The sequence below is a fragment of the Gadus macrocephalus genome, chromosome 20 (assembly GCF_031168955.1).
Source record: "Gadus macrocephalus chromosome 20, ASM3116895v1".
In the NCBI taxonomy this organism is placed as follows: domain Eukaryota; kingdom Metazoa; phylum Chordata; class Actinopteri; order Gadiformes; family Gadidae; genus Gadus; species Gadus macrocephalus.
The window spans coordinates 333,550-359,360 of record NC_082401.1 but is presented as its reverse complement, the minus strand read 5'-3'; the positions used below and the strand labels follow the sequence as shown (position 1 = coordinate 359,360).

Sequence of the window (25,811 nt, the reverse complement as noted above, 5' to 3'; positions counted from 1 at the left end):
TGCTATCCATTTCTCAAAACAGGTGAGCAGACTCTCACCTGGCCGGACTTCTCTCTCCTCATGAAGGCTGGAGCCACAAAGGACAGGCCTGAAAACACACACACATAGTGCAAGAATATGATGATATTCTTGCACTATTGGTGGATCTTTCCGTTGCTCTATAGCCTTAGATGGCAATTAAAGTGGCACAGATACACTGATTGAAGATAAGCAAGCAACAAAGTACATTTTCCTCGGCTCTGTGACGAGGAATCCTGGTTAGTTTATTTTCCTCCGCTTAGCGCCACTCATAGATGTTGTCTCCCTTGGGCCCGGCGCTGCAATTTGGCGGAGGGTCCAGTGTGATGTCTGCCAATTCCTTCTGAATCCTTTTGGCACTGGTGGACAGTAACTTGGAGGTCTTGTTCATGCTGGCTTTGCTTTCCCGTTTCTTGCAAGGAGTGCAGGAGCCCATTGAGCTGTTCTCGGCGATGCACTGGTAGTCGCTGCCCCGGTCGGCCGTGATCTTTGTTCTCTGGGTGACCAGAACACACAAACAATAAAGAACCCAAACCCGTTAACCCCACTTAACCTAATAACACAACAAGTTATACAAACGAAACATGACGACAACAAATAGGCAGTTTTTCTTTTTGAACAAAACATTGAATTCGATACATTCAATGTCAAATAAAACAAGTGAATACATTTTTTTAATCTGAAGCCAGCATGTCCTCTTTAAACGGTTTAATACTGCTGGCTTTTCTGCAGCAACGTCTTCCTTTCCAGCGGTTTTGGAGATTTGTGCTCCCATGCTTTTGGTTTAACAAAGGAACCCAATCGATGAAATTAATGAACAAAGACCGCAAGAGAAAAAGCATGATTGTGGAGCTATTGACCCGACATCATGTGTGGGTGTAGTTTTCTATAGAAGTTTACATGTCCCTCAACTTAAGAAAAGAAAAGAAAAAGGAAATGCTTTTGAACAAAGACCGCTGGGCTTTTCCCTCTTCGCTCGCCGCTCGCGTTGAGCTGTTCTCGGCGATGCACTGGTGGTCGCACCCGCGGTCGTATTGCGATGGTCGGCCGTGATCTTCGTTCTCTGGGTGACCAGATTACATTTGAAACACGTGCAAGGGTCCCATTGAGCTGTTCTCGGTGATGCACTGGTATGCGCTGCCCCGGTCGTATTGCGATGGTCGGCCGTGATCTTTGTTCTCTGGGTGACCAGATCACATATTGATATATAGAAAGAGTACACAAAAATTCAAGTAAAGGATGGTGTACATCAGTAATAACAGGTTTTGCAGTCATATAGATATTCAGAGCTCTGAGAGAAGATGGGAAACATGATGCATAAGGGCACTTTTCCATAGAGTGGTCAGGTCCCATTGGGATTTGATAAAGTGGTCTTTTTTATCTTTAGCTAACACTGGATTTAGGGCACATTACTCCTTGCAGAAATGTCTTTGCAAGGAGAATAAGAAAACGGCTAATCTTAAGATTTCACCTGGCTGGCTTTGTACCGGTCAATCCAGAGGTCCAGAGCTGCTCCTCCTCAGAGTCTTGTCTCTTCAGGTGAGCAGACTCTCACCTGGCCGGACTTCTCTCTCCTCATGAAGGCTGGAGCCACAAAGGACAGGCCTGAAAACACACACACGCATGCAAACTCCGTCATCGTCAGGGGAACACTAGGGCTCGGCGGCTGCTCTTCTCTTGGGTGAAGTCAATGTCCGCGGAGAAAAGATATAGAAAGCGTCATCAAAGGACCATCAGGTTGTTGGGAGTACGCCTCTCTCCGGAGGATCTTCAGTGTTGACATACGAGTCCTGTCTGACATTCCTCTTCCTCTGGAAAGAAGAGCAACGCTGGCGTGCTCCAAACCCAGCGGTCGAGGAGCGGGCGCCCCCCGCGGTGTTCGGGGGAACTGGCCGCAGACTGCAGTCTGCTCATTCTCTTAGTGTGATGCTGTGCAGGTTTCCATTGTGATGCAGACTTTTGGAATTCCTGTAAATCCTATTCCTTTGTTGTTTTTCGATCACGGTAACACATGTGACTGATTACATTGAATTGCATGTCGATTTGTGAGCTTTGAAAAGCTCCACTATGTTAGGCTGGTGTTGTTCTGTTGATGGAATAAGCAGGAGATTCCCTTGTTGGTAGATGTTGTTAGTTTCAGATGCCCTTCGATCTGCTTTAAGGACCTCAGGGTCCTACGAAGGCTGACCAAATCCTGTGTTCTAATCGTTCCTACTAAGAATATGACGATATTCTTGCACTATTGGTGGATCTTTCCGTTGCTCTATAGCCTTAGATGGCAATTAAAGTGGCACAGATACACTGATTGAAGATAAGCAAGCAACAAAGTACATCTTCCTCGGCTCTGTGACGAGGAAGATGATAAGAAGATAAGCCCTGCTTCTCCACTTGTTCTTCAGGTGCTCTATATATTGGTCAGGATATTCATCTTTTGATTTCCCTAAAATTGGCATTGGACATGATGATAATCTATTGCCGTACGGGGAAGGTTCGGGACTCAAAGAGAAATGGTTCTTCTTTTCAGTTTGTAAAGAAGGGAGAAGGGAAAATAAGACAACAGTTCAGTGATTTAAAAATATCAAAACAAAATGTAATGTTGCAGTGACAGACATTTCTGTGTCTCTGTTCTACTGCTCTTTTTGCTTTTATTTGAATTGTCCCAAAGTTTTGTTTTCCTTTTTTTTTATGTTTGTTTACACAACCTCGTCTATTGGTAAGGTGCATGCCCCGTGGTCGTGAGTTTGAGACAGAGACAAAAAACAATCTGTTTTCTTGGGAGTATTTTGTATTTGAAAGGTGGACAAAGTAGTGTTTTAGTCTCGTATCATCCGTCTTCCTGTGGTGGTTTAGCAGCGGATCCAGACGCGGGTCCTCTCAACATCGTAGCCAGAGAAACGCTTTTGTAGGGCTTGTGCGAAACGTCACCTTTGGGGGTTTGAAGGGGTAGTCTGGCGTGAAAGCGATGTCCAGGACTCCTCCCTCGTACACGGAGCCCGGGGGTCTCAGGATGGTGGAGCGCCACTCATAGAAGTTGTCTCCCTTGGGCCCGGCGCTGCAATTTGGCGAATTGACAAAGACCGCAAATGCTTTTGAACAAAGACCGCTGGGCTTTTCCCTCTTCGCTCACCGCTAACTAACCAGGGAATCCTGGTTAGTTTATTTTCCTCCGCTTAGCGCCACTCATAGATGTTGTCTCCCTTGGGCCCGGCGCTGCAATTTGGCGGAGGGTCCAGTGTGATGTCTGCCAATTCCTTCTGAATCCTTTTGGCACTGGTGGACAGTAACTTGGAGGTCTTGTTCATGCTGGCTTTGCTTTCCCGTTTCTTGCGAGGAGTGCAGGAGGGGGAGCAGAACACACAAACAATAAAGAACCCAAACCCGTTAACCCCACTTAACCTAATAACACAACAAGTTATACAAACGAAACATGAAGACAACAAATAGGCAGTTTTTCTTTTTGAACAAAACATTGAATTCGATACATTCAATGTCAAATAAAACAAGTAAATACATTTTTTTAATCTGAAGCCAGCATGTCCTCTTTAAACGGTTTAATACTGCTGGCTTTTCTGCAGCAACGTCTTCCTTTCCAGCGGTTTTGGAGATTTGTGCTCCCATGCTTTTGGTTTAACAAAGGAACCCAATCGATGAAATTAATGAACAAAGACCGCAAGAGAAAAAGCGTGATTGTGGAGCTATTGACCCAACATCATGTGTGGGTGTAGTTTTCTATAGAAGTTTACATGTCCCTTAACTTAAAGAAAATAAAAGAAAAAGGAAATGCTTTTGAACAAAGACCGCTGGGCTTTTCCCTCTTCGCTCGCGTTGAGCTCGGCGATGCACTGGTCCGGTCAATCCAGAGGTCCAGAGCTGCTCCTCCTCAGAGTCTGTCTCTTCAATCTGGTCAGGGCTGTATCTGGTCCTCTTCGAGGACCAGATACAGCTTATAAAAACAGACCAAAATATCTTCAAAACAAAATCAAGAATACAGGTACCAAGTGAGAAAAACAATACATTTCTACAAAACTAAAATAAATGACACGAATGATGTCCCACTATGGCATCGGTCGAGAGTTGAAGATTAAACCACAGTCATCGTCTAGTTGTTTTTTAAAGCTTTACAGAAGCTCAAGAATGCAGTTACCCTCAAACATGTTTACTAGCAAACAAACAACCACACACATAAACAGGTACATATACCTGCTTACACAGACACACACACACACTTATAAAAGGTAAGCAGAAATCGTATTTTCACATTATGTGACAGGAAGTACCTAGGTGAGCAGACTGAAACATTTTTGTTCCGTTTCCTCTCCTAAACCAGGGACAGAAATGAAATCTTATTTACAGACTGAGACTGAGAATAGAGACCCTTGTTGGTGTCCATATTTCGATGGTCGGCCGTGATCTTCGTTCTCTGGGTTACTGGGTTAAACTCGCTTGGCGTAGGGTTTTTAGCCAGGCATTGGAGAGCCTTGATCTCGACGTCCTGGCACTGTCCTGGCAGGTTTTATTTAACAATCAACGTGAAACAATCAAACTATGAAGGAGTCGCGGTCTCTAGGGCCTCTAGGCTCTCTCGCTGCCACGAGCCCTTCCTTCCTGCTCCCGACCCGTGCTGTGCTGTGCTGGTCCTCCTCTTAAGATGGCTCCTCCGCTTTTGGCCAGGTGTCCCCCAATCACCCTGATTGGGGAGCCGAATGGGCTGCTCTCCATCGCCGGCTGGTGGGTGGGGGTGGTATACCCAGTCCTTTACGGTACCCCGGGCCTGTCCAGGCCGAGGCTTCCGTGGCGGGATGCCACAACGGACACAAGGCTTTCTTTGTTTTACGGGCATTTATAGATCCAAGTGTGACCGGCTGAATCTGCGTTGTGTTTGCCTGCAGTCAAAGTGTTCATTTTGTTTTGCTAAATCCAGATTTTTTTTTCAGTCATCTTTTGGAATTGGCTGCAAAGATAGGGCACACAACACGGGCTTGGGTGCCTTCTTGGGGGCTCTTCTTGGCCGCTTCCTTCTTGTACATCAGTAATAACAGGTTTTGCAGTCATATAGATATTCAGAGCTCTGAGAGAAGATGGGAAACATAATCCAACAGGAAAAGGCTTCCTTAACAAAGCATGGAACATGAGAATAAAGCTATTGATCACATGGATATCGATGTGCTCCTCCTCAGAGTCCGTCTCTTCAGGTGAGCAGACTCTCACCTGGCCGGACTTCTCTCTCCTCATGAAGGCTGGAGCCACAAAGGAAAACACACTGTTGTTCTTCTTCTTGGCTTTCTTTGGGGTAGCCTTCTTGACGGTGGCGGCAGGCTTCTTGACAGCAGCCTTCTTGGCTTTAGGGGCAGCAGCCTTCCCCTAAAAAGGTTTTTATTTATTCTTTTCCCTTCCACACAAAAACCAAGCCGACCAATCTGAAATCACCTAAACAGGCTTGATCAGGTTAATCTCAGATTAGTGGTTAAGAGTTTTGGACCAATAATAGCAACCTGCAATAATATAAGTACACCAAGTAAGGGGGTTGATATCACTTCTGGACATTCAAATGATCACAAGTCTGGAGTTTCTACGCTAAAAGAGTCTAGACACGCACACGCACATTTTTCATAAGCACTCGCCACGTTATCCGAAGAGATCAGATGGTATTTACAATAGATGCATCACTATGAGGACTTATACATTATGTACACATTAGTCTGACATACTAAAAAACACACAAACAGAATGAAGAGAAAGAAAACAGAACAAATAAAAACAAAAGGTGCCATTAAAAATAATAAAAAAATACATCTCTATCTTGACGTTGTGTAAAATGAAAGCCAGGGTTCGCAATACGAACCCTAACCCTCGTATTGCGATGGTCGGCCGGTCAGAGAAAAATTAAAAAATAAAAACAATATATTGGTCGGGATATTCATCTTTTGATTTCCCTAAAATTGGCATTGGACATGATGATAATCTATTGCCGTACGGGGAAGGTTCGGGACTCAAAGAGAAATGGTTCTTCTTTTCAGTTTGTATTCAAGTTTTTCTTTCCTTTTTTTTTATGCTTGTTTACACAACCTCGTCTATTGGTAAGGTGCATGCCCCGTGGTCGTGAGTTTGAGTCCGAGACAAAAAACAATCTGTGTTTTCTTGGGAGTATTTTGTAGTTGAAAGGTGGACAAAGTAGTGTTTTAGTCTCGTATCATCTGTCTTCCTGTGGTGGTTTAGCAGCGGATCCAGACGCGGGTCCTCTCAACATCGTAGCCAGAGAAACGCTTTTGTAGGGCTTGTGCGAAACGTCACCTTTGGGGGTTTGAAGGGGTAGTCTGGCGTGAAAGCGATGTCCAGGAAGCGATGTCCTCTCCACATAATATCCAGGGAAACGCTTGGTCGTGTTGAGCTGGTCGTATTGCAATGGTCGGCCGTGATCTTCGTTCTCTGGGTGACCAGATTACATTTGAAACACGTGCAAGGGTTTAAAATGAGCTTCAGGTGTATCGTGTTGGACTCGTCTATTGGTAAGGTGCATGCCCCGTGGTCGCGTTGAGCTGTTCTCCCCCTCCAGAATCTTGGACTGGTTGAAATCTGTGACCTTAATGAGACAGGTCTTTGCCTGAGAAGCCAATAGATTATTCTCGGGTTTCAGATCTCTGGATGATGCCATTCCTGTGGAGGTACTCCACTGCCATCAGCATCTGGTAGAAGTAGAGTTTAGCCACAGCCTCATCCAGGCCTTGTCCCGCCTTCACCCTGTTAAACAGCTCTCCCCCCTCCATCAGCTCCAGGACAATGTAATACGTGTCCTCTGTCTGGTAGAAGTCCTCTGTTTTGATCAGACATGGCTGGAGGAGAACCAACCGAGTGTCCAGGTTGGATTTAAAAGTCAGTGGTGATTAAGAATTATTTTAGAATTTGTTCTGCATTAATCACTGATTATGTACTGAGCGCATGGTATATGATATCCGTGAAAATGCAAATGCACATCAGGCGCGCAAACATGAAAATGAAACATAAATTAGAAAATTATGCAAACGATTATGAGAACATTGAAGGGTCCCTTTTGTATTACAAAGGCATTCTTACAACATATGCTCACACACTGTTTAAAAAAAAAAATTATCAATATACATGGCTTTGGGGGTGGGGGGGGGGTAGGGGGACCGGGTCAGGCCACGGTGTCCCTCTTCAGGATCCTCCAGCGGTCCTTCAGCATGACGCCCGTGCGGCCGTTGTAGTCGTGGTCCAGCAGCATGCACTTCCAGTTGCCCTCGCCGTGCTTCCTTCCGCGCTATTTGAGCTTCCCGATGAGCAGTTCATCAGTGTCCATGTGGTCCATGGAGCTCAGCAGGGACCCGGTCGGCCCAAAAAAACAATCTGTGTTTTCTTGGGAGTATTTTGTAGTTGAAAGGTGGACAAAGTAGTGTTTTAGTCTCGTATCATCTGTCTTCCTGTGGTGGTTTAGCAGCGGATCCAGACGCTCCCATTGGGATTTGATAAAGTGGTCTTTGCCTTTAGCAAACATGGAGAATAAAGCTATTGATCACATGGATATCGATCAGTAAAGCTGAAAAAAATAAATAATCCTACTTTCTTCTGAGGCACACTTGGTGAGTGGGGCTTCAGTTTGTAATGTAAACTAGATTTATTTAAACACATTCACTTCAACAACAAGCAAACAGTTGCCTTCAAACTAACCCAAAAATGTCAATATTTCCCAAAGCAATGTGAAAGGTCTAAACTGTGGCCATTGAAAAATCAACCCGCAAAAAAACTTAAGAGACTGTTTACACTACATATAACCTTTAAAGTGCTGCGCCGTTCTCTGCGCCGGCATTGGTTCCGATGCGACGTTCCGACATTGGTTGTTTGGTTAGAGATAGCCAATAGCGGAGATAACCAATAGCTGAGATAGCCAATAGCTGGATCGATAGCTTTTATTGTGGTTTGCTATACAATCTTTCCAGTTGGGTGTTGTGTTTTCTTTGGCTTCGGTCAGCCGGCCTGCAAGTGCTTTTAGGCTGCAAGAGCTCATTCAACAAGCCGACAGCATAACACTGAATGTATCACTGCTAAACTCCAATTCAACGCATAGCAATTTAGAAAACATCCGACTATATTAAATTTAACAAGAAATAGGAAACCACGTAAACCACATCCTGAGCGTTGATGTTCCACACGACCCAAACAAACTATGGCGTAGATAGACTACTGTTTTTCCTTATTAAAGACTGCCGAGGGAAAGTTCTTCTTCTTAGAGAAAAAGCGTGATTGTGGAGCTATTGACCCGACATCATGTGTGGGTGTAGTTTTCTATAGAAGTTTACATGTCCCTTAACTTAAAGAAAAGAAAAAGGAAATGATCATTCATGAACCGGTCCCATCAGGAGGTGGTTTCCCTTATATTATCTGCCCTCCGTCTGTACGTATACACACAAGAGGGAAAAGCTGGGCTTTTCCCTCTTCGCTCGCCGCTACTAGGGGAATCCTGGTTAGTTTATTTTCCTCCGCTTACTGATATGCTTAAGTTCAGCGGGTTGTCTCGTCTGATCTGAGGTCGTACTCGAGATTGGTTGTGATGTGGCCTTCCTTCCCAGAGAGTTAACAAGTGTCTGCTGAAATATGTTTGAAATGATTTACACTTTGTTAGTGATTCAGCCTAAGTAATACAGCTACAGTAGTTATATTAACACTTATGATTTGTTCAAACCGAAGAAAACTGCATGACAGTACAGACTCTCCACCTTGAAAGATTTACTCAGTATAGGATAGGATAGGATAGGATATATTTATTTGTCATTGGACAGAAGTACAACGAAATCCAGTGCACTCACGTACTGGTCTCATTTAAAAAGGTAACATAATAAATAATAAATAAAGAAAGAAAATACGTTCAACATTTCGTTCACTCACTACATTCATGTCGTCACACACTATACCGTTAACTTAGTGCCATTGTATGCCTAAAAAATAGTAAAAGAAAATAGTATGCCTTAAAATAGTGGTACAAATATGTAAAGTGCTGAGCATTGCATTACATGTGGACGTCATGGATTAATACTGTCGGAACTAGTGGATTTATTTTCAAGTCAGAGTTAAGTATGGTGACTGCTTTGGGATAGAAACTGTTTATGAATCTTGTGGTGCGTGTTCTGATGGACCTGTAACGTTTCCCTGAGGGCAGCAGTTCAAACAGATAGTTGGCAGGGTGGTATGAGTCTTTCATAATGTTGTGCGTCTTCTGCAAGCATCGGGAGTTGAAGATGGTGTCCATGGTAGGTAGCTGTTGGTTGATGATGTTTTGGGCGGTTTTAATAATCCTCTGCAGTGACTTCCTGTCTGCAGCAGAACTGCTACCGTACCAGGGCAGGATTCCATAGGTGAGCACACTCTCGATGGAGCAGCGATAGAAGGACCTTAGGTGCTGTTGTGAGAGATTGACTTTCCTGAGTGTGCGGAGAAAGTATAGCCGCTGCTGTGCTTTCTTAACTATTGCTGTTGTGTTTATTGCCCATGATAAGTTCTCTGGGATGTGTATGCCCAAGAATTTGAAGCTGGACACCCTCTCCACCGTCTCCCCGTTGATGTGTAGTGGTGTGTGTGTGTCCTGCTTCTTCCTGTAATCAATGATCAGTTCTTTTGTTTTTTTGATGTTGAGGCTCAGGTTGTTCTCTGAGCACCACTCTGTCAGCCTTTGAACCTCCTCTCTGTAATTGGCCTCATCACCTTTGGTGATCAGACCCACCACAGTTGTGTCATCTGCGAATTTCACTATGGTGTTGGTAGTGTGAGATGGGGCACAGTCATGTGTGTACAAGGAGTAGAGTAAAGGGCTCAGTACACAACCCTGTGGGGCCCCTGTGCTGAGTGAGAGTGGGCGAAAGGTGCGGGCCCATTCTGCAATATAGGATATTGATTGTACAGGTCACCTTTTAGCATTGGCTCAGCTCGCTTCACGGTGGAAACGCAAAAAATGCGAGCCGAGTCGAGCTGGTACCATGCAGTGGAAAAGCGGCATAACCGTTCAGTAGTTCAGTTCAGTTCTATATATTTATTATTCATGTTAGGGTTAGGTTGGGGAGCATAAGACTCAAAGAAGCTTTGGGCATAGATTTTTCGTTCGTGCTCCTCGGTTAGTTTTAAGATAGGATAGATTTCTCGTTGTTCGTTTGGTGTTAAGATGGGAAAGATTTTCTCGTTAGTGCTCCTCATTTGGTGCCTCATAAGGCTAAAGATTAAGGTTAGGGCCCGGGATAGCCACTCGGGTTAAGGTTAGGGAATAAGGCTAAAGGTTAAGGTTAGGATTTAGATAAGTGGTAGGGATAGCCACTCGGGTTAAGGTTAGGGAATAAGGCTAAAGGTTAAGGTTAGGATTTAGATAAGTGGTAGGGATAGCCACTCGGGTTAAGGTTAGGGAATTAGGCTAAAGGTTAAGGTTAGGATTTAGATAAGTGGTGGGGATAGCCACTCGGGTTAAGGTTAGGGAATAAGGCTAAAGGTTAAGGAAAGGATTTAGATAAGTGGTAGGGATAGCCACTCGGGTTAAGGTTAGGGAATAAGGCTAAGGGTTAAGGTTAGGATTTAGATTTAGATAAGTGGTAGGGAAAAAGTCTTAAGAAAATAGTTCCATACACTGCATAACCCCAGGAAATGTTAAAACAATTACAAAATAACCTGCACCTCATACATAGCATAGCATCAGGTAATTTAATATTGTTTAGTTTTAAATAAAGCAAGAAAAACTTGCCCCAGATTTATCCTTCGCCTTCGTTGGTCATTTTGGTATGATAACTATGAAGTCGAAGGGAGGGAATAGTATCTAACGTGTGTGAGAGAAATATAGTAGAGCTACTTCGAGATGCAGGCTCTCTGCGGGTCTGGCTATGTGTTCTGCCCTCCAATCTCTCTGTCGACTTTTATAGGGTAAAGTGGGCGTGGCCAACGTGACGTAATGGTTCCTCCCTCCTCGCCTGTTTAATGGTGTTTGATCCCGCTTCCTAGTGGCTACGTGAGGGTTATGCAATTTGTGTGTTAGATCCTGCTTCCTAGTGGCTATGTGGGGGCAGTTTATGTGCTTAAAATCCCTAACAATATCATTCTAAATAAATACAAAATGGTTTTAGGGGTGGGTTTAGGGAATAAAGCTAAAGGTTAGGTTTAGGATTAAAAACAAACTTTTTAAATTTTAAATGTTGAAGGGTTTAGGTTTAGAGAGAGTGAGAAGAGTGGTGGGGGGAAAGGGTGGGGAGTCAGAGGTAAGGAGGTGTGGGATGTCTGTCCCTACATTCTCCCCTGCCTTTCTGGGCATCTCTGATATCCTATTCACGTCTCAAACCCAGAGGGCAGAGGGGTGATAGGACGTTGAAGGGTTTAGAGAGGGTGAGAAGAGTGGGGTAACAAAATGTCCTGTAGGTTTTTATTACGGTGGCATTACTTATTACTTCTATTAGTATTTTAAAAGAAGCGAGTGGGGCGGTTTGAGGTATGGCAGAATTAAAATGTTGCTTTATAGCTTGCTTGAGGGGGCCTAGTTGTCGCGAAAATGTAGTAATTAATGGAATTAACTTTTGTTCTGTGTACTTTTTTTCAGGGAGAACGGGCCGGTCTGGCGGTCACTTCCCCTTTAATAGTCAGAAGAAAACGTTTGGAATAGCCGCGAGGTCTAAGGGCCTTGAAAAGGGTCCTGGTGGCGTCCTCTACGTGATGAGGTAGAGAGCAGATGCGGTGGAAACGGATTAGTTGGGACTTGATGATGGAGCTGAAAGTATGCCGGGGATGGTAGCTGGTGTTAAATAATAAGGAATGCCTGTCAGTGTCTTTAAAATAAACCTTGGTTGCTAATGTTTTGTGTCCATCCTTCGTGTCTGTGAAGAAAACTACTGTGTCTAGGAAGGGGACCTGCTGGAGATGGAGAGTGTGTTTGAGTTTGATACGGGGGTGGTGTGAGTTAAGGATATGTATAAAATGGTTAAATTCCGTTTCTGATTCGTCCCAGAGGCCAAAGATATCATCTAAGTAACGGAAATAGACTAGGGGGCGTGACGGGCATTTAAGGAATGCAGATTCCTCCCAGTCTGCCAGATAGATGTCCGCGTAGGCCGGTGAATATTTCCTTCCCATTGCGCAGCCGCATATTTGTAGAAAGAAGGATTTATCAAATAAAAAGTTGTTGCGGGTAAGGGTAATTTCTAAAAACTTTAAAATAAATGTGTCGGGACGAGATGAATCCGGTGACGAAGACAATGCTTTCTTCACAGCCTCGAGGCCCAGGACAGTGTCGATGTTCATGTACAAGGAGTCAACGTCGATTGAAAAGATAAGTGTGTTATCAGGGACGGTGAGGTTCTTCAACTTGTTGACAAAGGTGTCCTTAAGGTAGCTCGGGCGAGTGTGAGATAGGGGGTTAATGTAAAAGTCTATGAACTCCGCCAGGTGGTATGATTCGGAGCCACAGTCGCTAACTATGGGGCGTCCTGGAGGAACCACGATTGGAACAGTCCAATTCTCTGGGGGTTTATGTATTTTGGGGAGAAGGTAAAATAATCTCGCCCAAGGGAGATCCGGGCCGTATAGGTAGTGTGCCTGTTTTGCGCTGATGAGATGCTTTTTCCTCATCTGGTCAATTAAAAGCCTAACCATTGTCTGAGTCTCAAGGTACATAGGGTCCGTGAGAGGGCGATAGTAGACCGGGTCATTAAGTTGACGTGTCGCCTCCAGAATGTAATTAGTACGGTCCTGTATTACAATTTGCCCTCCCTTATCCGCCGGTTTAATAATAATCTCATGGTGAGATTTTAGTTTGTTGAGGGCCTGTTGTTGATGGACAGTAATATTGGCCTCCCCTACAGGACGTCGAGGTCGGAGGTCACGGAAGGAGCGGAGATCGATGAGCTGGCGTATAGGCTTCGAGACGGACTTCAAGGCTGGTTCCCAGATAGACGGCGTAGTAAAAGGTAAGTAAAAAATAATCTGTGTTATATTTAAAATAATCGAGAATTTTTAACCGTCTGTGGTAAGTATGTAGATCTCGTCTCAATAGGTCACGGTCTGGGAGTGACGGTGTCGTGATGAAGGTGAGGCCTCGTTCGAGGATCTCCTGAAATAGTAACATAGTTACGCCATTAAATGCGTTTATGTAAACATTTTTAGCGAGAAATGTGCATTTTACTTTCATAATGTTCGCTCTGTGAATGTGAAGGATGTTTGGTTTGATAGTTATGACGAAGAGGGAACGCTCCATTCACTTGCATGGACAGCGTCTCTGGTTGCTATGCAACCTCAACGTCTTGGCGGACTTTATCTCTGCTGATCAACACTACGAATGCTGGAAACACACCAGACACACCATGTGAAGTTATTTAACCCGATTATTGTTATTTATATCTGAGATTATTTAATCTAACCCGATCCAAGCTCTATCATGCACCCAAACACGGCGGCGTTTGGGTTTCCTTCCTCGGACTCCTAAATCAAGCGCAGCCACAGGCGCGTAGCTGCGTACGTAGGACCATTTTTGACACAAAATGGTCAAGCAACATTTTAGCTGCGTTACGCACGTAAATCTTACGCGGGTTACGCGTTTGGTGTGTTCGTACCTTAAGCGTCGACAGTGTGTTGAGATAACCAGCACGTGAGTCAACGTCCTCGATATTCTCCCTCACAAAATCATTAAAAGACTTGACACAACGGAGTTGGGTGGCGGATAGCCTGATAGATACCGTTATGAGGGGAATTGCAATGCGAGCCTGGGGGAATGTTTCTCTGGCCGTCCTAATTAAACGTTGGGTGTCCTTAATTATTGTGATTGCTGTCTGTTGTCTAAGGCAGTTGTTTATGCCAATAGACAATAAGATGAGCTTAGTGTCCGATCTGGGAGATGTGTGTTTCTGCAAGATGGCTGTTAGATGTCTTAATGTGGCTCCTGGAAAGCTATCTATCTGGATGTCGTCCATTTTTCTTTTTGGGATGCGGGCCAAGTTGGAATCGCCCGTGATAATCATGTGTTTTCTAATAGACAGGGACCACATAGTGGCTTTGCGGTTCGTAGGGGGGTGTATGCAGGGCTGGTGGTAGGAAGCACTGAGCATAGGGGAAGAGAAAAGGGAAGGAGAAGTCGGGGTTTGGCGACTCTGACCTTTCCCCACTGGGACAAGGGCAACAACAGCAGGAGTGGTCAGAGGAGGCGTGAGAGGGCAAGGGTGAATCTCCACGCAACCTGTGAGTGAGTCAGAGTTCTGAATTGAGCCATTCTTAGTGATGATTATCTTGTTCCTTGTCATGGAAGGTAACACCGCCTGACCAGGTGGTGGAGTGGTCAGTGCCGGCGAGGAGGACGACGGACAGAGTCGCTTCCGGGTCGTGGCACTTGCGAGGGAGAGACGGTTGGGTCTAGGGGCTGAGGAAGCGGTAATGGTGACTGGGGGCTCCGGGTCCGGCGTGGGAGATCCAAGGCTCGTCTCCAGGACGCCAGGAGGGTCAATGACTGCCGAGGTGGTCCGCACCGGTGGGACGACCGGAGGAGGACGTGGCCTGGTCACTGGTAAGCGCTGTGGGCCTTGTGGTAGCGGGACGCGGCTAGGTCGCGGTGGTTGAGGGGCAGATGTAGGAAAACGTCGGGTTAAGTTAGGGCATAGAGTTGGAAGGGTAAGAAGTGAAGGAATAGTTAGTGGCCTGGACGGTAGCATTACAGTTTTTCTCAGTCGCTTTGGTACATTTCTCAGATCAGAATTGAAATTTGCAAAGCAGTAAGTGCATTTCTCAAAACAATGTGTTCAAATAGCAAAACACCATGGATTAACTGCAAAAGCCAGCCTCTTGCTCAAAATCCTTAGTTCATCTCTCAAAAGTAAATATCTGTTTCAATGAACATGTCAGTGCCATCAGAATGACAAGTCCTTGTGTCATTGTCTACGGATAAGACAGTCAAATTGCTTAGTCATGTTGTCAATATAACAGTGTACTCTGGAGGGATGTTCTGATGTAAACTATGTCTAAAGTTTTGAAGACAATTATTGTAAATTGTAAGTTACACCTTAGTGTATGTGGGAGATTGATTGCAAGAGATTGGACAAGATTCACATTTACGCTTTGACTGTGCTGTAATTTGTTGACAGACCATGTCATTGCTAGAAATGTGAACATAGGAAAATCTCCTTAGGGTAAACTGTACATGCATTGCTGTAGGAATTACAGTGCAGTCATCCTACAACTCCTGACGTTCCTGTCTGTTCTGTTGGGCCACAAATTCTCAGACAATGTAACATTGTGTTGTGCTCCAGCTATATACTTGCCAGTTCATGGTTCAGGAGATGCACCTTTGAGCTATTCCAGTACAGGTTGATCGTTGGTTGATCTAACACTTCACAGATTTCCCTTCTTTAGGGAAAGTCAAGATTCACCTGGTAGCAATTGACCAATTCAGGACAGATATAGAAAAAAGAACAAAAAAAAGAGTCTAATGCCAGTGTATAGAAATGTATAGAAATAGGCTTGACATATGACAACTTGTTCAACCATTTTGCATGTAAAGACTTGATGAACTAATACCTAAATGTTGTGGGGGTGAGACTATTCCATAGAGACCATTGCAATACATTTTGATCAACATGATAGAAGCAATTGATAATGTAGGAAAGAGCAGAGAATTGTACATAATCATGTGCATGGATGTACCAAAGCATTCGCAACGTGTTCAAATAAATGAGAAACTGTTTTTTTCATGTGCACAAGTGACACACTGATGTGAAGATTGAACAGGTAGTTTTGAGAATTTCAATTCTGATCTGAGAAATGAACCAAAGCGACTGTGTTTCGATGCTTGAAAGGTGCCATAGTGGACTGTGGTCGTCTGGGAAGCGGTGGAAAGGCCCCAAGGTCCGAGAGGAGCAGCGGAGTGGCAGGCGGTGGCGGATCCGGGGCCGACAGCAGCAGCCGTAGTGCGGAGATGGAAGACGGAGTAAGGGGTCTGCCATAGCGCTGGTGGGCCCACCGGAGGGCTCTGTCGAGGGCCTCATTGTTAAATGGCCCCAGGTTAGTACGGATCTTTGCTATAGTATGTGTATAATGTTGTATTAAGGTCTTTACATTTATAATCATGTCCTCCATTGTGTTCTCTTTCATTTTGTTTAAGACCAGATCGTCAGGTGCCGCCGGTTTAATGAATGCTGTAAGTTGAGCTACTTTCCTAGCCATCCCTAATGGTGGGATGCCTGTTCTAATGGATTCTTCTGTATGATGAATTGATTGTAATATTTGAAAATAATGTTTGATTAATTTCGGGTCTAGATCGGTTGAAGGACTCGTCCCGACCGGAGTCAATTTTACGTGTTTCTGTGGGTCTGTAAGGTGAGTGGGCCTACCCAATAGGCTAAACCTATTTCTAAAATCATTAGCCATTTCGTTAGAAGATAAAATGGAATGAAAATAAAAAAGGCCTAGGACTATTTACAAATAGAGGAGGGGGTTTGGGAGTTGGAGTTTTTAAAAAAGAACCAACATAGAGAAAAGAAGGAAAAGATAAAAGAGAGATGTAAAATCAACTAAATTAGAACAAGGTTAAAACCGTAGCTTGCAAAAGATGGCGATTAAAACAATAGATGCAGTTATAACCATAAGATAAACAAAGAATGTAAAATAATAATAATGTCATAACCGGTCAGCTGGTGCAATGTCTTTTAGCTAGGAGGCATGGTTAGCTTAGCAAGAATAAAATCGATTTCCCCAATCGGTTCCGTCGAGTAGTCTTTAGCTGGGAGGTAGGCTGTGCTTGGGTTAGGTGACAGGATGTCGTTGATCCGCCCGATGGGGTTGTAGAATATCCCAAAAACTGATTACAGTCCAAAGTTAAAAAAAGCTGAACACGTAGATGTCTCTGTACTCACCAGCCAAAAAAGCATTTGAAGGAGATTTGATTAAAACCAAAGGGAATGAGGTAATTTCCACAGGTGTTAAAAAAGTATAAAGTTTAATCGCTCCAAAATGCAGGTTGACCAAGTAAAAACAGACTTTGTTTAAAAGTAAGTTAAAACAAACGAAGTAAAATAATTAAAATAAAGTACATCCAAATTAAAAACTCCAAAGTTGCTAAAACAACAGTTCACCAGAATAACTGACTTTACATCCACAGAAATAGAGAGCGTTCCTAACGTTTCACCCAGTTAGGCTTCGTCAGAGGAAGGGTTAGGTGATAGGGTTAGGGTAAGGGCTACTTACCACTTTTGAAAAACGGTTTTTTTGAGCTAGTTCGGGCATACAGACGGGCGTGGGAATTCGGCGACCATCCTCGGATAGGACTAGGCCCAGCGGACTTGCTCAACAAATGTGGAAATGTGTGTTTTTTTTTTTCGTTTTTTTTTTTACAGAGGGGCGTGGAAATTCTGAATAGTGCCAGTGGTAGCCCTTGGGCCCCTCTCCATAGCCTAGAAATTTGGTGCCCCTAGTGGCAACTTTTTTTAACATGGGAAAACAGCTAAAATCAATCTCACGGGAGCAGGGGGAGGGGCGTGGGAACAAGGTTCCTATGGGTGGTAGGTATTGATGGGGCCGATGTCTGTGCAAAAATGTGGCCGCCTGGTGGCTTGTTTTGGTATAGAAAATCTCATTTTAAGTTTTCCACTATATGCGGGGAAAAAGGGGTGTTAACAATATTTTTAGTGGAAGGCATTTAGTGTGGAAGGTTCCCTAGGCTCCGTCGACAGGTCTGCGAAGTTTTGGAGTTGTAGCTAACTTCCTTCACATAGTTGCCATTGACCCCCAATGTAAAGATTTTGTGAAAATTTTGTGAACATTTGTGTGGAGTGAAAAAAAGTTCCCACAGAAAGTGTCTAGGAGCACATTTAGGGCATTTTGAGTCGTTTGGTGGTGGTCTGTGGTACATTTTTTAAAGTAGCTGGGCTCGGTCCGACCCTGAATCTGCAGGAATTATGTTTCTAGCCCCTTCCTAGGCCGAGAAAATTACTTAAAACCAATCCAAATAAATAGGGTTAGGGTTAGGAAATGTCATAATTTTTTTTTTTCCCACCACTAGTTGGCGCAATTGTGCCCAGCGATTATGGGTGAGTAGCTGGGCTCGGTCCGATCCTGAATCTGCAGGAATTATGTTTCTAGCCCCTTCCTAGGCCGAGAAAATAACTTAAAACCGATCCAAATGAATAGGGTTAGGAAATGTCAGCAATTAATTATTTCTCAACCACTAGTTGGCGCAATCGCGCCCAACGATTATAGGTGAGTAGCTGGGCTCGGTCCGATCCTGAATCTGCAGGAATTATGTTTCTAGCCCCTTCCTAGGCCGAGAAAATAACTTAAAACCGATCCAAATCAATTGACGTATGTTTAGGTTATTAAAAGTAGAAGGGAGATAGGTAGAGGCTTGAAAAAAAAAAATTAGAGTGTTTTAGAGCCCCCTGAGTCAGTCTGCACTGAGCCCGACGTAATTTTCCCCCAAATAGATTTCCCCCCATTGACAATGCATGGAGAGGCTAACCCTGAGCCTTAGAGAAAGGCCATTGGGCTTGGCATGGCAAAACCCTACAGGTAAGTAAGGTAAGCACAGTTAAGTAAGGTAAGCACAGTTAAGTAAGGTAAGCACAGTTAAGTAAGGTAAGCACAGTTAATTAAGCTAAGCACAGTTAAGTAAGGTAAGCACAGTTAACCTCTTAAACCCGAGCGCCCCCGGGGGCGGGGGCAGCTGCGCCAACGTGTGCTGTAAACAGCTGTAAACAGCACCACCATGCTCCAACATGTCCATGGTGCATACCCACGTAACGGGAAGAAGCTCGGCTAAAAGCCCATGATAACCATTTTTACCTAAACAAAATACAATTCTAACACCAAGCAACTAAATGAGCCCATAGCAAAACACGCAAAACGTGCATGCGCTCATACTGGCCGCCGCCGATTTCGCTACTTCATGCCACCCGAACAAACTATATGTCATATGAAAGCTGAGGCTTCACAGATTCCAATGATATAACGTCATCACTCTATGACGAAAACTCACCGAACTACACTGAAAAAAGTATAACCGTGCTCAAATTAAAAAAAAATATGTCCAGATATCACATCTAATATATTTGACTTCACAGAATCTAAATTGAGTCACTTGTTATGACGTGATTATTTTATGTTGATGTAAACAATAATACTGCTCTTGACTCAACCTTAAATCTTTGCCTTGATCCAAATGATTTTTTAACATTTCAGTTGTTGAACCAAACTAATATATTTGACTTCACAGAATCTAAATTGAGTCACTTGTTATGACCTGATTATTTTATGTTGATGTAAACAATAATACTGCTCTTGACTCAACCTTAAATCTTTGCCTTGATCCAAATGATTTTTTAACATTTCAGTTGTTGAACCAAACTAATATATTTGACTTCACAGAATCTAAATTTAGTCACTTGTTATGACCTGATTATTTTATGTTGATGTAAACAATAATACTGCACTTCACCCAACTTGATCCAAATGATTTTCTCAACATTGCCATTGTTGAACCAAACTAATATATTTACTTTCAACTAAATTAACATGAATTAAGGTTTGCATTGACACCAGTTAATTTATTTACATATAACCAAACTATAATTTCCAAATAAAAAAAGACCCTTGGCCAACAGATAACTTAAAATGTATTTATTCAACTTTAACATATGAACCGTAACATATTTGAGGGGGAGGAGAGAGGAGGTGAGGAGGAGAATGGAAAGGAGGAGAAAGGAGCAGATGAGAGGGAAGGAGATGGTGGAGAGAAGAGGAGAAAGGCTGGAGAGGGGAGGAGAAGGGTGGAGAGGGGAGAGGGGAACAGAGGAAAGGATGGAGAAGATGAGAGGCGGGACTAAATTCAAAACATTCACTCAAAGCTCAAAGCCCAACAATATAACATCTTAAATGGCTACAGCACCCGTGGCTAGGTGCAACTACCATACTAATACTACAATAATAATAATAATTAATAAACATACTATAATAGTACTACTATCGGTTGTCGCTGAGGTTCTCCCCCTTTTAAAGTGCTGGGTAGCAGCTTAATACACAGACACACAAGCACAGGTGCATATACTGTGCATGCCGCAAACACACACAAGCATCTGTACACATGGCACACATAATACTGTGAAGTGTGGAGTTCACCATTCAGTTTGCGAATCTTGGGGCTCATCTTGTTGGAACCAAGCTCCATCAGGATCTTCTGAATAGCCTCAAAGGTGAACCTGAACCCCTTGAGATATTCCAAGTTAAGAGCATAACAGAGTCCAAAGAGCATTACCACTCCAGCTGCCACGGAAGGCAACTCAGTGAGGACTTCTACACCATCAATGATGATCCCGATCTCTTTGGGCTGTTGTAGAAGGCTTGAGTTCTCTCTGAAGACGAAGACCGCCATGGTGGTACTGTCTAGCTCTTGCTTGGCTTGATCTATCTGGGACGTCTGAGGTAAAATATAGGACAACATGTATAAGTGAACAACTGCAGTGAGTGAGGCACACCTGATTAATTAACACATCCAATGGCAGAGCGGTCAAGCTTCCCCCAGGATTAGTAAAGTTACATCTCATCATTGAGAGACAGAACAGATCTGGACATACCGTGTATTCTTTTATCAGGTCCTCAACACATTCTCCCAGGTAGATGATAAGAGATTTGAGGACACATTCCCTTCTGACATCAGCATCTGCCTCCTGCAGAGACAGTGAAAAATAGTTACTCTGCAATGTGGAGGATAGGCAAGCTTTTGAATTCCCATCTCTACCACAAACAGTGCAGTGTCGGTGCTTGTACGATTGGATCCATATCACAAATTAATTTGAAGCAGAGCCATACAGGGGCCATCTACGTATGAGCCATCTCAACCCGGTCTCACGAAAAGACGTGACACTGTCATGTTATTTAATCTATTGAAACGTGATCAGGATCACGTATTTTCAAATTTTTCGTGTTAAAAAGCACAAATTTCAAACCCATGTATTTCAATTGGAAGTATTTGTCGTGTCACCAGCACGACTTCCAAACTAAGGTTCTGTGCGGGAGCGTTCTCCCTAATGTCCCTTAAGGAGCTCCGTACAGTAGCCTACATTTATTGTTAAGAATTGTGAACAATATGACAGCTTTAGGCCACCCCTTTCTACTTTCACCTTTGATTCTGAGAAATTGTGACAATTCACGGATATAGGCTATTAAATGCAGGTGCGCTGCTCAGGCAAACCGCGAAAGAAAAAAGGGTAGCTGCTTAATCTGTTCTTTTTAGAATTGTATGTCTTGATGTTTTGATCTAGCCATACGCTATGTGAATGGAAGTCTGCGTCGATGCCTCGCAAGTCCAGTGTCGCGAGCGGACGTGACATCTAGAAGTCATACCGTATAATAATGGGTTATTATCATTAATATTGATGCGTAGGGGTTGATTATAACTCTTGTTTATTGTTTATACCACAGTCTGGGGAAATACTCGTATTCTGATTGGCTGCAGGGTGTGTATTATCTCCTGATATAGGCCTACAGACACCTGCTAAGTAGTTCCAGTCAGTGTTTAGATTCTCGACCCGACCCGCGCGCCGGGTCGGGTCGATATTTCCCACCACTATCCTCGGGCCGGGCCTTTGATCGAGCGTTTTTACTTTTATTTTATCATTATCATAAATTAGCCTAATCTGAGGAGAAATCTATGCCATAAACAGAAATATTATGGGTCTTTATTACACGGGTCTTCTCAATGCCGTGGAACGCTCCGTTCACTTGCATGGGTCCGGGGATATCTCGGGATTGGTTTCTTTATTAATCGAATGGGAAATGCAATAGGCCTATTTTAGGACCGAATCACCGTTGAACTTGTTTCTAATAACATTTCTAGCGAGAAATATACTTTTTACTTGCATAATCTTTAGTCAGTGATTACGTCTGATCTTTAGTTTTATAGTTATTAGGAAGATTTTATCGGCTCGCTCGCATGTTTCAATGACGTCAGGTTGCTAAGGACGCTGCTTTCGCTAAACTAGCAGCTCACACACACACACACACACACACACACACACACACAATGCATTTCGCTGCAGATATTCCCTCAATTATTATTACTTTCAAAACGTTGGCCAAGGTGGAATATCCTTTTTATTTGGGCTGCTTCTAGGACATTTTGGGTGGATTTTGAACGGTATGTGGGCGGGACGTTTTTTGCAGGACCTGCAACCCTGCGCTGTTGCCCGGGGTGCTGAAATGCTCCGGAACAGATCTGGATCCACTATGGCCAAAAGACTTGTATGCCCCCCCCCCCCCCCCCCCCCCCTTAAATAAATTCTATGGCAGAATAAAGAATAAATTCATGCATTATCATTCAACTTGAACATGTGTTTTTACAGTATAGCGTGGTGGAGGGCTGACGTATGTTGCCCAACCCGGAAGTGAGCGTCGCCCTGGTTTCCCTTGACAAAAAGCCAACGGGTTTTTCCATTGGATTTTGGATTATTGCAGAAAAATTAGCATCTTTGAAGCACCTCCTCAAAAACTGAAAATAAATAAATAAATAAAAATATCTGTGCTCCAAAGAACGAAATGTAAACCAATGCATTCTGAATAATAATAATACATTTAATTTAGAGGCGCCTTTCAAGACACCCAAGGTCACTTTACAGAGCATATAGTCATCATTCAAAACTATGTAAAACAGACTAGGAATAAAAGAAAAACAGAGGTTAAACATGAAGAATAATAGAATAATAATAATTAATAACACTCAAAGATGCCTACAGTGAAGGGGGGACCTCACTAACCACCACCAATGAGTAGCACCCACTTGGGTGATGAATGGGAGTGTTTCTCCGATTTTTCCATGCTACACAGAACGAAATGTAAACCCATGCAAATAAAGACTTCATGTTCATAATCATTTAAATATCATTAATCTCCTGAGTGTGTCGAGTGGTATTCTATTTTTTTCAACGGGGCTGCATCCAGTCACTTGACCGTCATGGTTGCTATGGTGGTTGCTATCGACCGCCCCCTCTAATCCTTACATGGTTCTAAAAACCACGCGGCAAAGGAGCTGCCGTCCATTGTGTTGTTTTTGTCGTTAACTAGGGTCAGATGGTTAAAAAATAGACAGATATTCCAAGGTATCCTTAAAAGGCAGCTTGGATGTTTTTATTTTGTGCAGTTTAGACTTCTTTTAGAACCTATTTTTTAAAGCAAAACACCAAGCTCATTGATTTAACGAGGCAGGGTTATTTGAAACAATTTATTGAATAAATATTTATGAGAGGTCATTCCTTCTCCTGAGTTTGCTTCCTATTTATGTCTAGTGTACACCCCTACTGTCAACAAGCATCACCCCCCCCCCCCCTCCCCATATGGATTTGGAGAATTGCTGCCACGTCCCGGTGGTGGAGGTATCATATATATGAAAGAGGGCATTCAATTATACTACAATGATCAATTAGGAGGCCGAAGCCCTAAAGGAAGTGATGCAATAGGTGACTGAGTCAACAACATTTAAGTAAGCCTTGGGGTCTCTTATATATCAAAGGGGGTCTCAAAGGACGCATATACGCTTCAACCTGTGGCTTACAGGAAATGACTCAGCAAGTGCTCCATCTCGTTGCGCCTCACCCAGCGGCTCGGTTGCAAGATTTTGGCCTGAAGTTCTTCCCAGACCTACACCGTAGCCATCCAACCTGCATATCGGAGAATCAGGCCTCTCTGGTAACCCTTCCTTTTACAGTCCCCTAATTACTAGGTATTTACCCGGTACATACATGGTAAATCATAGTGTATTACTGGGTAATTGCCACTGGTAATAAGAAGGTAAATACAGAGGTAGTTACCCGGTAAATACATGGTAAATCATAGTGTATTACTGGGTAATTACCACTGGTAATAAGAAGGTAAATACAGAGGAATTATCCGGTAAATTATAGTGTATTACTGTGTAATTACCACTGGTAATAAGAAGGTAAATACAGAGGAATTACAGCTGAAGTACTAAGTAAAACCTCCACTATTACCCATCAACTCAACTAAGTAGCGTGTAGTTGTAACTGTTTTAGGTTGGTAATAACTCTGATATTGTGTACTTCCTAGGAAATTAGGCAACCAATTCTTATAAACACCTATTATCCAAGGTTTATGTTGGTAACAGCCCAAATTTAATGATGTATTATCTAGAAATTAGCATAGTGCTTTCCAATAAAATACTATTTCTTAGTTATTATTCATAGCTACACCCATTTAGAAAGGGTTTATTCGATTTACCACTATGGAATTACTTACCTGGTAACAACCCTCTGCAGGAACAGTTTTCCTCTAGTGTCATGGTACATCTTCTTAAATACTGGGTACAAAGCCGTTTGTTTCCATGGTATTACCAGGTTCTTACCATATAATTTATAATAGATTCCATTATCCATGCAGTCAACACAAACATGTACCGTGTACGTTCTGCGACGTTACCAAGTAAAACACGACAACTTACCCAGTAATTATGCTGAAACTGTACTGTAAAAGGAAGCCTCGTTTGTTTCCATGGTATTACCAGGTTCTTACCATATAATTTGTAATACATTATTCCCTTTTCCATGCAGTCAACACAAACTTGTACCATGTACGTTCTGTGACGTTACCAAGTAAAACACGACAATTTACCCAGTAATTAAGCTGAAACTGTACTGTAAAAGGAAGCCTCGTTTGTTTCCATGGTATTACCAGGTTCTTACCATATAATTTGTAATACATTATTCCCTTTTCCATGCAGTCAACACAAACTTGTACCATGTACGTTCTGTGACGTTACCAAGTAAAACACGACAATTTACCCAGTAATTAAGCTGAAACTGTACTGTAAAAGGAAGCCTCGTTTGTTTCCATGGTATTACCAGGTTCTTACCATATAATTTGTAATACATTATTCCCTTTTCCATGCAGTCAACACAAACTTGTACCATGTACGTTACCAAGTAAAACACGACAATTTACCCAGTAATTAAGCTGAAACTGTACTGTAAAAGGAAGCCTCGTTTGTTTCCATGGTATTACCAGGTTCTTACCATATAATTTGTAATACATTATTCCCTTTTCCATGCAGTCAACACAAACTTGTACCATGTACGTTCTGCGACGTTACCAAGTAAAACATGACAATTTACCCAGTAAGTAAGCTGAAACTGTACTGTAAAAGGAAGCCTAGTTTGTTTCCATGGTATTACCAGGCTCTTACCATGTAAGTTGTAACTGGTTATTCCCTTTTCCATGCAATCAACACAAACCATATATGTTCTGGAACATCGTTCACCAGTAGTTAAGCACTTTAATTGTTGTTATAAAACCCCAAACCACTGTTGATGAAAGGCATATTAGAATTAAACAAAATCAAAGGCTTATCTTTCAAACAATGCATATCTCACAAACAGGCACTGAACACTGAAGAAATCGGACAAAAAAAAGCCGTCCACATCAACTCAATTTAAATGTTACTGATGGTGTTTTCATAAAACACATGACATTGTTATGGCAAGTGACCACAAGGAAGACTGCTTCAACCTCTTCAATTTGAATAAGCGGTGAATGCCATGCAGCAATCTGCCTATGGGAGCATCTTTGTGGTCATTCGCAAACCAATGAGTCCACTCGATGAATGAGAGATGACTCTTTAGTGTCTTCTCTGTGAGGTATCCCTGCAGTCTCCACATCTGGGATTTGAAGGCTGACCAAGACCTGACCAGGTACCTCCAAATCTCCCCTTCCATACTGTAATAAAGAATCAGAAGACAAGAAAATAAACATTAGGACTGTCAATTAATGAACATTTCTAGAACATG

General features: G+C 43.0%; 2 protein-coding genes across 2 annotated transcripts in view; one reads left to right on the top strand and one right to left on the bottom strand.

The window, feature by feature from the left end:
* LOC132448861 (uncharacterized) overlaps positions 1-25,811 on the top strand; it is a 332,340-nt gene that overhangs the window by 95,366 nt on the left and 211,163 nt on the right. The window lies entirely within an intron of this gene.
* Positions 6,415-6,887, bottom strand: LOC132448867 (serine/threonine-protein kinase Chk2-like; the record flags this gene model as incomplete). Its single annotated transcript, XM_060040413.1, is given in 2 exon segments — positions 6,415-6,659; positions 6,661-6,887. Coding segments are annotated over 2 exon segments (429 nt in total), but the record flags the coding sequence as incomplete, so codon positions are not given.